The sequence below is a fragment of the Heptranchias perlo genome, chromosome 17 (assembly GCF_035084215.1).
Source record: "Heptranchias perlo isolate sHepPer1 chromosome 17, sHepPer1.hap1, whole genome shotgun sequence".
In the NCBI taxonomy this organism is placed as follows: Eukaryota; Metazoa; Chordata; class Chondrichthyes; order Hexanchiformes; family Hexanchidae; genus Heptranchias; species Heptranchias perlo.
The window spans coordinates 18,673,342-18,687,768 of NC_090341.1; the positions used below are offsets into that span (position 1 = coordinate 18,673,342).

A 14,427-nucleotide genomic window follows, 5' to 3' on the forward strand; every position below is an offset into this window, starting at 1 on the left:
ATCTTGTAGTTTCTAGTCCAAGCCACAGTCTGAGAGTATTTATTCTTCCATTTACTGAAGTCTAGTAGATCATGAGGTGGCACGTGATATATTCCAGTAAGTCAGAAGTCAGTGACAAGGGCTTTTTTCTTTGACTCCTGGGTCTTGCTACATTTACCTAGACATTGGGCAGGTAAAGATACATTCCGGTTCATAGGGGATGTGAAATGTAAGCACCCGAAAACATAACAAAACATAAGTCAGTTGATCAGAAACAAGCCTCAGGGCTGTTTTTATCATTTGGAGCTTTTTCTCATGAATGTCACTGATATTGTTTATAAATCTAAAGGATAGCTCGTGTTGTGACAGGCATGTCAGCGAAAGTGTTTTCTATTCTTGGGTCCCTTTTAAGATTGGATAATTTTGTGTAACTGAAGAAGTAGAAAATGAATATGTTTGTCTTTGGATTCAGTAGAGTAGATTTTCTGATTGGTTGTGCCCAATAAACAGGTGTATACTGTGTGTACCCAATCAGAAATATGGGTGGAGATTGGTTATGTTAGATCTCTGCCCATCTAGGCCACTTGACTTTATGGTTAGGTTTTCAAACGGCAGTGGAAGCATCCGCCAGTTTGCCTGGTTACAATATTTAAAAGAGGCTCTGATGATGTCATTTGGATAGCCACACAATTTCCTAAAGTTTGTATAAAATAGCACATTGTTAGAATCCTCCCAAGTTAAAGTGGGTATGCAGGGTTGCTAGGGGCTATGTTATATTTAGGCGTGCAATCTAGGAGACGTATAAGAAGACCTATTGCTGTATCCTGAGTTGTTTTTCCAGCTTTTTTGTTGATTTTTGATCCTTTTTTTTATTTGCCAGTTCTTAGTGGCTCAGGAGGCTTTGTACAAAGTGGTATGACACTCCCATTTTTTTGGTACATCAACAATATTAGCACAACAGGTCCTCATGGAAAACCCCCTTTACTTACGGTTTTTGGAGGAAGAAGAGCAGAAGAAACAGAGGCCTACCTGCCAGGTCAACCTGCACTAGCAGACTGTGCCCATCTGGTGGAACCCTCTCGGCTGTACTTACAAGCCGACACACACATATCACAGAGGACCTCTGTCTGCAGATGCTTCAATTCACCAGGGAGGCAGTGACAGAGTTATAGGGGGTAGTTTTAATCCCCAAGAACGGGTGGGTTGGGGGCAGGTGGGCAGTAAAAATAGTTGATTTTTAGAGTAGAACCACATCCCAGCTCCAACACGCCCACTTCTGGGTTTAACCCAGGCACATTTGTACGTGCTGCACAACAGAAACTAGGAAGTCCCATCGCCACTTAAAGCCGGTGGGCCGATATTTAAAGGGACAATGTAGTTGAAGCATTTCATTTTTCATGTAATAGAAATGTCATACAAATTTAACCTTACCTGTTCGGGTTTCCCATCACTTCCGAATCATGTCAGGTGAAAGCAGGTGGGAAGGGCCGGATCCATGAGGTGAGTGCCTTTATTGCACTGCTTGTGGGCCAGAAGAAGCAGAAGGCCCAACAAGCTCATCTGGCATAATCGGACCACCGCGATCGGCTGCCTACCCGCCGCCCCCCCCCCCACCCATCGATGTTGGACTCCCCCTTCCCGATGCTGGACCCCCTCCCGATGGTGGACCCCCCATTCTTCTCCAAGGCCCAGCCGATGTCATCCTCATCCCCCCCACCTCTCCCCACGCCTCAAATATGGGGATCAATAATTGTGCTGCTCCTTCCCTTGATCATAGACTGTTTTCCATCTCCACATTTACCGTGTCAGCCACTAAGGCTTTCCAGACATTTTTTTTACACAGAGTTTTCAAAGTTTGAAATATACATTAAAAATATTAGAAGTCTTTGTAAAGGCTACCAACATTTTTGTCCCCATCTGTGGCCATTTACTTTTAAATGCTAGGGACAGTATGGCTCACATTATGTAAATGAAGCTGATCTCACAATATCAGGCAGGGTCAGCACACCAACGGTCAATCCGGTACTAATAACACACTGCATGATTAATGCACGATTCAAACTCTGAAAGGAAAATCTACCCTAATGTGCCCAAAGGGAAGTGTGTGGTATTACATCATGAACATGCTGAGTTTAGTTTCATGTTCTTCTTCAAACAATATATTTGGATGGAGTAAGAGGGATCAGTGAAAATCAATATGGGCCCCTATTGTGGTACAAAATGTTGCTTATATTAAGCTTTGCTTGGGTGTCAGCTGTAGCTCAGTGCTGGAAACTCTCACCTCTAAGTCAGTAGATTGTGGGTTCAAGTCCCACTCCAGAGACTTGAGCACATAGTCTAGGCTGGCACTCCAGTGCAGGACCAAAGGAGTGCAGCACTGCTGGGGGTGCTGTCTTTCAGATGAGACGTTAAACTGAGGCCCCTTCTGCCCTCTCAGGTGGACATAAAAGATCCCATGACACTATTCGAAGAACAGCAGGGGCGTTCTCCCCGATGTCCTGGCTAATACTTATTCCTCAACCAAACATCTAAAAACAGATGATCTGGTCATTATCACATTGCTGTTTGTGGGACAAACAATAATTAATTGGCTGTAAAGTGCTTTGGGACGTCTTGAGATTGTGAAAGGCACAATATAAATGCAAGTCTTTCTTTCATTAAATGAGCTCACTTCAGAGCTTGCATTGATTCTTATGAGAGCAATTTCAATTTTCTCTATATCAAATATTAATTAATTTCACAATGTTTTTTACTTTCAGCTATGTGTTACTGAAGTATATACATAGGGGCTAATAATATGACAGCAGACATCATCTTCCTGTATTATCGGGTGCAGAAGCCTGAGGCCTAAAGGGCACGCAGCATGACCCAATATGGACAGCAAGCACAAAGCGGGCTGGTAGACTGCACATAAGCTGCACTTCAGGCTTTTTAGGATCCAATTTTCAATTAAATTAGGCAGCCGCCCCATAATGGAGCTGGAGTGCCTGAGCAGCTTTCCAACTACACAGCACTCGTTTGGAATGGCTGCTGAATGGCAGACCACTGTTTAAAAAAAATTGGTTCTGCCCTTGTTTGATGCAACTGCCACCCCCCACCCCATCCCTCACCCCATCCCTCACCCCATGACTGGTGTTCCTCTCCCCCGTGCCAGAAAATCAGCCAGTGCACAACAGACAGCCATTAGCCCTTTACTGGCTGTTGACGCTTGACATTGAGTGACATGCCCAGGGAACCAGAAAATTTTGCAATGATCTTATCTCACATTATCTGTTGAGGTAAGTTTACTTATGCATTCAGGTAGCATTAGTCTTTGGCTAATGTTTCAGGTTGGTATTTGTATGAAATTATGAGCTTATCAGAGTAGAGATGATTAGTGTGAATTCTTACTGATTTTGCAGTGACAGAGACACTGCTTATATTAATATTCTTACTAAAGAACGACTTTCAAGTTATGGCTGATATCCTTCTGTTTAAAGGCACATTCAATGCGGTAATCACTCTGAATATTAACTGAAATGTTCTCTAGTTAATAGTCAAATGTTTATTAAACACGAAAGCTGTCTTGAGCATTAAGTAAATGTTGTTGCTGTTTTGCAGGGATTGCATAATGCTCTGTTGTCTCAACAGTGGCACCAGCTTTATTGCTGGTTTTGCTATTTTCTCTGTATTAGGATTCATGGCTTTGGAACAAGGAGTGCCAATAGCAGAAGTAGCTGAATCAGGTGGGTTGCAAGCAATCACATAAATTGTGAATGATATAAAACAAGTGAACTGATGCAAACATGACAAACTGAATAATGTTAAAGGCAAATTTGTGCACATCATTGCTTTCTACCTCAACATCACTGCATACACTCTTAAACAAGTATTCTGTCTCTTAGACAGTAAGGGTTAGAAATTTGTCTGGGGTGTTAGTGCAAAATGGGCAGTATCGAATCGGCTGCCTGTTATGCTCCCCGCCCTTGGAGGGCAGGATAACTTAAATTGTGAAATTCCACATAACAATCAGTGCCATTCTGTGACCTGATGATAAGAGGTGAGCTTTAGTTGGGCAGGACTAGTCCTGACTTTTTGGTTTTTTGCCCCCCCCCCCCCCCCCGAGAGAGAATGTGTGGAAATGCAAACACAGACTGAGTTAGAAACTAGGGATAAAAACAGAAAATGCTGGAAATTCTCAGCAGGTCAGGCAGCATCTCTGGAGAGGGAAACAGAGTTATCGTTTCAGGTCGTTGACCTTTGATCAGAACTCATCTGTTTTTATTCCATGATGTGGAGATGCCGGTGATGGACTGGGGTGGACAAATGTAAGGAGTCGCACAACACCAGGTTATAGTCCAACAGCTTTATTTAAAATCACAAGCTTTCGGAGCTTTGCTCCTTCGTCAGGTGAAGTGAAGAGTTACATAAAGGCACAGCATATATAGTCAGAGAACAATGCCTGGTGATTACAGATAATCTTTCTAACTGCCCTTTATCACACCTCGGCAGAGAGATAATCACAGCAATCCAAGGCGTGTTCAAACAGGTTAGTCAGGGAAACATTACATCCAAGAATACTGAGGTGGGGGTCACAAGGGGTCAAATGAAGCAGATGCTGGGGTTTGTATTAAAAGCAGATAACTTTATTTTGCTGGAAATCGCAGCAGGTCCGGCCGCATCTGTGTATGGAGAACAAGCCAACTACGACTTGAGTCTGGATGACTCTACATCAGGTGGGGTTACATGTAGCGTGACATGAACCCAAGATCCCGGTTGAAGCCGTCCTCATGGGTGCGGAACTTGGCTATCAATTTCTGCTCGACGATTTTGCATTGTCGTGTGTCTCGAAGGCCGCCTTGGAGAACGCTTACCCGAAGATCAGAGGCTGAATGTCCTTGACTGCTGAAGTGTTCCCCGACTGGGAGGGAACCCTCCTGTCTGGCGATTGTTGTGCGGTGTCCGTTCATCCGTTGTCGCAGTGTCTGCATGGTCTCGCTGATGTACCATGCTCCGGGGCATCCTTTCCTGCAACGTATGAGATAGACAACGTTGGCCGAATCACAGGAGTATGAACCATGTACCTGGTGGGTGGTGTCCTCTCGTGTGATGGTGGTATCTGTGTCGATGATCTGGCATGTCTTGCAGAGGTTGCCGTGGCAGGGTTGTGTGGTGTCGTGGACGCTGTTCTCCTGAAAGCTGGGTAATTTGCTGCGAACGATGGTCTGTTGAGGTTAGGTGGCTGTTTGAAGGCAAGTAGTGGAGGCGTGGGGATGGCCTTAGCGAGGTGTTCGTCGTCATCGATGATACGTTGAAGGCTGCGATGAACATCGCGTAGTTTCTCCGCTCTGGGGAAGTACTGGACGACGAAGGGTACTTTGTTGGTTGTGTCCCATGTTTGTCTTCTGAGGAGGTCTATGCGATTTTTCGCTGTGGCCCGCCGGAACTGTCGATCGATGAGTCGAGCGTCATATCCCGTTCTTACGAGGGCGTCTTTCAGCGTCTGTAGGTGTCCATCGCGTTCCTCCTCGTCTGAGCAGATCCTGTGTATTCGCAAGGCCTGTCCATAGGGGATGGCCTCTTTGACGTGGTTAGGGTGGAAGCTGGAGAAGTGGAGCATCGTGAGGTTGTCCGTGGGCTTGTACTAGAGTGAGGTGCTGAGGTGCCCGTCTTTGATGGAGATTCGTGTGTCCAAGAATGAAACCGATTCTGAGGAGTAGTCCATGGTGAGTTTGATGGTGGGATAGAACTTGTTGATGTTATCGTGTAGTCTCTTCAGTGATTCTTCGCTGTGGGTCCATAGGAAGAAAATGTCGTTGATGTATCTGGTGTATAGCGTTGATTGGAGGTCCTGTGCAGTGAAGAAGTCCTGCTCGAACTTGTGCATGAAAATGTTGGCGTATTGGGGTGCGAATTTGGTCCCCATGGCTGTTCCGTGTGTTTGGGTAAAGAACTGGTTATCGAAGGTGAAGACATTGTGATCCAGGATGAAGCGGATGAGTTGTAGGATGGCGTCTGGAGATTGGCTGTTGTTGGTGTTGAGTACTGAGGCTGTTGCAGCGATGCCGTCACCGTGGGGGATACTGGTGTCGAGTGCCGAAGGAGCAAAGCTCCGAAAGCTTGTGATTTCAAATAAAGTTGTTTTAATTCCAGATTTTGCATCCGCAGTATTTTGCTTTTGTTTTAGAAATTGGGGAAACTTGTTCAGGAACCGTAGGGATGTTCAAATGACACTTAATGCTGAAGCTTTAAACTTGCCACTGCACGTCTAGCAATTTATTTCTAGGGTTACTGATCCAGTTTACATCTAAATTAACTTTTAATCTGTCAAAGGCTGCAGTGCAGTGTTTCCTTACCTGGCATCAGCAGTAGGAATATTCCACCACCTGAAGTTAAGATTTAGGAGACATTCTGATGGTTAAATTACTAGCTTCTGCAGTTTTTGCTCATCATGATGGGGCATTAGATAATGGAATGGAGGGCCACTCTTCCTATCCAGCAACAGCAACAAGGTTAGGTGTACTACAGATTTGGTGTAGAACAAAGATCTGTCTACACTGCCCCAACAATGTGCCTTAACCCAACCTCAAACACCGACTAGTGCACCAGTGTTGTATTCCATTTCACACACAAGCCATCCTTTTGGACTTTCTGAGGAAGGTTGTCTTTTTACTAATTGCACAATAGCTTTTTCCCCTCTAATTAATTGTTTTTTTTCTTATGTAAATTTTTGTTTGTTTTATCTTACTTTTTTTTTAATTTTATTTTTTTCTTTCACCAGCTTTTAAAAAAATTGTTTTGAGTGTCTGATTTCCTTTTAGTTTGTGTTTCCTTTTCTTGTCCCTTTTGCTTTCTTAAATAATTTTCTTGCTGTTCCTGTTATTCTCTTTCGGTAATTTCTTGATTCATTCTGCAAGACAGCAAGAAGCTGAAGAGAGACTGGAGTGATTGAGGATAGAGGGAGTAGAACGGGGAGAGGTGGAGGCTCTAATGGGAACGCAGCAGAAAGAGGTCGAGATGATGGGGCTGGTTGTGAATTTCTTACTTGTAAACCTAGTCAGTTATTTTTTTTTGCATTTCCATCTCATTTAAGATAGAAAATAACCCAGTCCCAAGAAGCTGGAGATTTGCTGAGCCGATCAGCGCCCTATCGCTAAAGCTTTTTGACAGCTTTTCATTTACATATTTAGAAGTCAAGACATTGCTCCATCAAGTGGCAGCACTGAGGAACTGCCCTGTGTTTACCATGAGGCTGCCCACTACAAAAAAAATCAGGTTTCCATGGAAGCCGCATATAAGATTTTCCAGCCTACCTCTTAAGAGCTGAGACTGAACTTGAAAGAAAAGAATAAAATAGCTGAAATCTGTATCCTTTATTCAGGAATGCCAAATAAAATTATTTTCACCATTGTTTATTATTGAAAAGGAAGTATGCTGTACTAAATTCTGCCAAAATACACATTTGAGGTAGATGAATGTAGATAGATATAACTGAGCAATACAACATTGACGTAATAAGGATCCATATTTTCCTCTATATACAAATTTTGACAAAGAGGGTAGATCTGAATAAATAGGGAGCCTTCAGTAGAAGGCGGAAATGGATTTTTGTCCGTTTGTACTATTACTCGAGTCTGGTTCATATCTAAAATGTGTTCATGGAAATTAGCAGAAAAAAACAACTCTGCTGTTAAGCCCTTTTTGTGGCTAATCAAGAATATTCTTACGTAGGGAGGTATATACATTAATGAAACATGAGTCTTCAACTTCTGTCCAGGGGAGCATTGGTAGAACTGACCACTGCACAGTTCTTGTGAAGACAAAAGCCTCGATTTTGCTCTCTACTGCCCCGATTTTAGTGGGAATGGGGCAGTAGTAAGGCCAAGATGACGAAAATAAACTTACTGTCAACTTTCCTCCCGAGGCCCGCTTGCTGCCATTTTCAAGTGGGCCTCAATTTAGGCGGCCACCACTCCTCGTGGAAATAATCAGGAGCCTCATTATTCAAAGCAAATTGGGGTCCTATGATGTCGTTAGGATCCTGATGCCATTTTGGTGCAGTTAAGCACTGCATCCACTGAGTGCTGGAGCAGAGCGGGGAATGGCCAGAACCAGCATCCAGAGCTAAATGGAGCAAATCGGGATAATGTGCACTTGGTGGAGTCCTTAGTGACCATTGCAAGGGGCATCAGAGGACAGATCTTCTCTGAAGTTTTCTCTGCCTACCTCAGTTTGCCTTGGACACTCTGACATCCTTTTCGCCACTTTCAAATATACATTCCCTCAATCCACTACCAATCCTACCTCACAACTGCACACCAACCCTCTTTACCCTGATGTGATCATGTCAGTAATCTTCACCTGAGTGAATAAGTCAGCACCAAATGAGTGCATCTTTCCTGTATGACTGTAATCTCCATAAATAACGGACTCTACTCTTTCCTAATGCCTACATTTCCCTTTCTATCACCTATTCGAGTGCTCTTTCTAAGTGTCACCTGAGGGCCAGGATTGCGGGAGGTGCTTGGCTCCTCATGTTGTACAGAAGGGTCATGGGACTGAGGTGGGCCTCGTCTCATGGCAGCTTGCACCTGGCGCAGACCCACCACTGGCAGCATTTCTGGAGGGTGCTTCTGGGTAGCCTGGTCTCGCCTCCCACATTCCACTGGCTTAGTGTACACATGGGAAGGCTGGAGGCTGGGCATGTGCTGATGGTCAGAGATGGCTATATCAGGCAGGTGAACTCCAGCTGTCGCCATTCCACTGGGCCTTGGATCTGTGGCCCCAGTGATCAGCGGTCCGGTAGCAACTGTCAGATCCTGGAAGGCCTGAGCTACAGCATTTGCCACGGTCTGAAAACTGCAATTCATGCCGCACTCCAATCTGTCCACTATTGCCTCTAGAGCTGCAGTTTGTGCTTCCATGGAGGTGGAAATGCTGACTGGTCGATGTCTGTTGCTATCCTCAGAGATTGACCTCAGACTCTGCACAGGTGTGATATTCTTGAAGCATCCTTCTTTTCAGGCCAGTAACCATGAATTCTGGGTTATATGACTCCAAAGCCACAGGCAGCCTTCTCTTCAGTCTCTGCTGGGAGGTTGGTCCATCCTCATCCATTTCCCAGTCCTTTGGTTCCCTCGTGCTCTATAAATCACGCAGTGCTATATTCTCACAACAGCTATCTCATTTCCCTGGGTTGAAAGAATCTGAGCTGGTGCTTGGGAGCGGGGAAGCAAGTTCTGCAGAGGGTGAGTTGGCGGAGATTGGGGCAAAGGAAGATGGGGCAAGACGAAGCAGCAGCACGGAGAAGGTCTCCTGGTTTTCATAGACCTCTTCCTCATCATTGTCATCGTCATATGTGACAAGGGAGAACTTTCTCCCCAGCTTCTCCTTCTCATCATCATCGTTACATAGAATTTACAGCACAGAAACAGGCCATTCGGCCCAACTGGTCTCTGCCGGTGTTTTTATGCTCCGCATGAGCCTCCTCCCACCCTACTTGATTGAACCCTACCAGCATATCTTTCTATTCCTTTCTCCCTCATGTATTTATCTAGCTTCCCCTTAAATACATCTATGCTATTCGCCTCAACTACTCCATGTGGTAGCGAGTTCCACGTTCTAACCACTCTCTGGGTAAAGAAGTTTCTCTGAATTCCATACTGGATTTATTGACAACTATCTCATATTTATGGCCCCTAGTTTTGGATACCTCACAAGTGGAAACATCTTTTCTACGTCTACCCTGTCAAATCCATTCATAATCTTAAAGATATTTATTAGGTCACCCCTCAGCCTCTCTTTTCTGGAGAAAAGAGCCCCTGCATGTTCAGTTTTTCCTGATAATTAGAACCTCTCAGTTCTGGTATCAACCTTGTAAATCATTTTTGCACCTTCTCCAGTGCCTCTTTATCCTTTTTGTAATATGGAGACCAGAACTGTGCACAGTATTCTGTGTGGTCTAACCAAGGTTCTATACAAGTTTAACATAACTTCTCTGCTGTTCAATTCCATTCCTCTAGAAATGAACCCCAGTGCTTTGTTTGCATTTTTATGGTCTTATTAACCTGTGTTACTACTTTTAATGATTTGTGTGTCTGTACCCCTAGATCCCTTTGCTCCTTTACCTCATTTAGACTCTTACTTTCCAAGCAGTATATGGCCTCCTTATTCCTCCTACCACAATGCACCATCTCACACTTATCTATATTGAAATTCATTTGCCAATTACACAACCATTCTGTAAGCCTATTAACGTCTTCTGTACTTTGTTGCAGTCTTCCTCAATATTAATTTGAAATTTTGAAATTGTACTTCCGATTCCTGAGTCCAAATCGTTTATGTAAATAGTGAACAACAGTGGTCCCAGCACTGATCCTTGTGGAACACCACTTCCCATTCTTCCTCCTCCTGTGCCTTCCATTGCAGGAAAGGAGGTTAGAAGCTAAGAATGGGTGAGCATTACTCCCATGGGATTAAGGAGACAGAGAAAGGGGGTGGAAGGTCCTATCAGAGCAATGCTTCACACGGATGCTAGGGTGACAATGTCAGTGCTCAGTCACTAACATGGCACAGGCAAGATGCCACCAACCTCGCCATCTCTGACAACCAGAGCCAAATGGGTGCCCATGAGCTGCAGAAATAGAAATAAAGAGAGGGCAAGAAAGATTGGATTGAGAGAGAGAGAAAAAAAAAGACAAAGGAAAAGTAAGAAAAAAAATTTTAAATTAAAAATATTGACATTTTTAAAATCTCCTAGAACAATTCACAAACTGAAGGAATGAGACTCCACACTTATAATTGTTCACTTTCTGGGCAACAGGAGTTGATTCGCAGTCATTAACAATTATCACATTGTTAAATGGATACTTATACTATTAATTACTAGACCTAACTTTCTGTTTAATGGGCAATTCATGTCCAAAAGCACCAAATTCACGGGGAGGTTAAACACGAGATGCCATTTTTGTGAAGCTAACGATGAAGCGGCACAAATCAGCCAGCAACTTGTGGCGATTTGCAATTCTTGGGGTATCTCATCCTCGCTACAAGTTGCTGGCCGATTTGCGCATTAATAACGGCACGCCTCGTTCAGGTGCCGTTATTTTCTTGCAAAATCTGGCCCAAGATTTTAACTCAACAGCGCTTTCCTTCAAAATCAGTGAGTCTTGAAAGATGTGTGGCTGACTCAAAATTTGCCTCGACTCTAGGAATACCTGAAACCATTATTAACATCTTCATGTTTATCTTTAGGTCCTGGACTGACATTCATTGCTTATCCAAAAGCTGTCACTATGATGCCTCTTGCACCATTATGGGCTGTTCTGTTCTTTTTGATGCTCATTTTCCTTGGACTGGACAGTCAGGTAAAATCAACATGAAAACAATTTCACATTAAGGAATGTACACGTATTGGCAAACCAGCGTAATTGAGCTAGAATAAGAGCTGTGGCACTGTCGGACTATGTAGTCAGCCATTAATTACAGTAGTTGACCGTGTACCACAGGAAGAACAGCTTATTTGTTTGTGGCTCTATGAATTTTTAGGTGTAATTTCTGATTGATTTCTTTTTTTGCGCAATAACCATATTATTAAAATGAAAAGATCAAACAACTTCTACATAAGACATTTTAATAATAAAGTATTGCCATGACTGATCAGACTGTCCGTTCTCCATCAAAACCTGTAAATGTTCACGTTTAGAATGGGTTCCTCCCTGTGTTTGTAATTTTAAGAGAAGATTGCAAAAATAGCTCAATAAATAGCCAAAGATTTAAGCTAAGGTGATGCATGGACCTCAATACAGTTTTCAGTGGAAGCAATGATGACTATTTCAGAACTGAAAATTTGGCCTTTTTTTGTTGATCAGAATCTTAATGAAGGAAAGGACTTTTCGCAAAACAACCTGACACAATGCAGGCTCGGAGAAAGAAGGGAGAGGAATGTGACCGGGGAAATCAATTGGTTAGGAAATAAACCTGGAATTTCCGCTTCCTATTGGAATAGAGGTCAGGTGCAATGGTGGCGAAGGGACCAGATATTGGGGGCAGAATCAGTCTCCGTTGGGTTCCCACCCATAGAAAACAGTGGGGGTACAGGCCCCTCGTCTGCCTGCACTCCCTATATCCTAATGTCATTTTGGGAGTGGGTCTGGAAGCATCCCCGGGCTCTCCCCGGGAATCCTGTCAGATACGCCTATGCCTGTCGCAAGTAGGTGTCTGCATGCAGGCCCCATAATGAAAAAATCAAATAGCAGTTAATCCCAGAGGAATGAATTGCCATTTGATTCCGGGACCAACTATCCTTGGAGCCAAAGAAAAAATTGTAAATGGTACAGAGATCTTCGGCCCGACAGGCCTGTGACCCCTTGCTCCCCCCCCACCCCAAAGCAAGACTGCCACTCCGAGGCTTCAGCATTTGTGTTGGGTGGGTTCATCTATAGCGCTACTAGTGGCACTACCGCATGTCTGGTGGTGCAACAGTGCCTCCAGAATCTCTAACCTATTCAGTTAATATCACACTGTGTGTTTTTTAATCTGGAGATATACATTGAGACCTTGAAAACCTGCAGTGGGATGTAACCTGACATAAATGCCAAGATGCTCCCATCGGGAACCTCAGCTGTTGATGCTGGTGGAGTTTTTGTGGTCGGGGGGAGGACTGTACCCTCATTAGCCAGCCATTGGGCACCCACGCCACTTAGGGGCACATTAGGGTGCCTGCTGACCAAAGAGGCCAGAAAGTCCAGCTGAACAGAACCGGTGGTTTCCCCGGAAACAAGTTAACGCTCTCTCGGAGCTGCTTTGAAAATTGAGAAGAAACAATTTGCCCCTCAAACCTTCGGGGGTACAGTATGTTTGCTTCCTTACCCCCATTTTAATTTCTCTGTTCATCCATTTTGGAGACAGTTTCTATCCCTTACATTTATTTCTCCTTGGTATGTATTTGTGCCGTCCACATTTAATATTCAATTAGCCGACTATTTAAACAATAAATAATAATGAAGCTGCTGGTTGAATTTAATGACTAACTTAATGAATTGCTGACTGGGTTTATTGAGTTATTAATATGCTGATTGGATGTTGATAGCTGTGTACAGCATTAACTGATTTTTTTTTTAAATTGCTGAGCCGACTGTATGAATTTAAGGACTATCTTTTTGGACGTACGTTGCGTGCCAATGAGTTGTTGCAGCAATTAATTAATAATGTAATAATTATGTTTCTATCAACCCATGCAACGTCACCCTTCTTTTCTCGCCCTGCTGATCCCCATCCAGTGATTCAATCTGCTGTTGCTATTCCAGATGAATTTCTGCCGACTTCTCTCCGGCAACTCTGAATGATCTTTCTGCTTTTTGCATCTACCAGTCTCTATGCCTGGTACCATCTTCAATTCCCTCCCCCTATTCAGTGCGCCCACTCGAAAATCGGCCTTGACTTTCCAGGAGATTTTCCCTGGGCACTCCTCACTCGAACATTCATTGGAAGTCCACAGGCCGGATGAAACTGCACCGCGGGCCATACGTTTGACACCCCTGAGCCAGATTAAATGCAGTCCACCGGTCCTCCTGGTAGGCGGTTGTGAGTCCGGCTAGTGACTTGTCTATGTAAAAATTCCCTTTGTTGTGGAAACAACCCAGAGACAAGACAAATCTGTTACAGACTTTCAAATATAAACATCAACTGTGAAGAACCACGATCTGCTGGATGTAAGACAAGATGATACTCCAGTGGAGTCAGATATCTTGCTCTGGAAAGACCGCAGTGGAAAATCTGGGTTGCCTCATGATCCACTAGGCACAGGAGACTCCAACTAACTAATTCTCCTCCTGCTCCTGGTGCACTAACAGATACACTGCAATGGCCGCTGAACCCATGTTGTGAGCTAAGAAAACTTTCAGTGAGTAATATCAGATTTGTCCTCTGTTTCTCATGATTGGCTTTAACAACGACTTAGCTATTAAAAAGTCTAATTTCTGTGAACCTATTTGAGGATGGAACATAAGATCAGGAGTAGGCCATTCAGCCCCTTGAGCCTGTTCCACCATTCTGTTAGATCATGACTGATCTGTACCTCAACTCCATTTACCTGCCTTGTTTTCCATTTCCCTTGATAGCCTTGCCTAACAAAAAGCAAGCAATCTCAGTCTTAAAAATGTCAATTGACCCAGCGTCCACAAACTTTTGGGAGAGTGAGTTCCAGATTTCCACTACCCTTTGTGTGAATTTTTTCCCCTGAATTCTGCCTAATTGACCTAGCTCTAATTTTAAGATTGTGCCCCCTTGATTTGGATTCCCCCATCAGAGGAAATAATTTCTCTGGGTCTACCCTATTGAATCCCTTTATCATTTCACCTAGCACATCGATTAGATCTCCCTTCAACTTTCTAAACTCATGGAGAATGACTCAGAGTGTTGTGGTACAAATGGATGCAAAGTTTGTTAGAGCTTTCTACTGGACTTAAC

The 14,427-nt window shown here is 43.8% G+C and overlaps 1 protein-coding gene across 1 annotated transcript in view; it reads left to right on the forward strand.

The window, feature by feature from the left end:
* The window catches only part of slc6a11b (solute carrier family 6 member 11b), a 121,209-nt gene that overhangs the window by 96,678 nt on the left and 10,104 nt on the right, over positions 1 to 14,427 (forward strand). The window contains exons 9-10 of the mRNA XM_067998649.1: positions 3,580 to 3,704; positions 11,212 to 11,324. Coding sequence (XP_067854750.1) covers positions 3,580 to 3,704; positions 11,212 to 11,324 — 238 coding nt within the window. The remainder of the gene's footprint in view (positions 1 to 3,579; positions 3,705 to 11,211; positions 11,325 to 14,427) is intronic.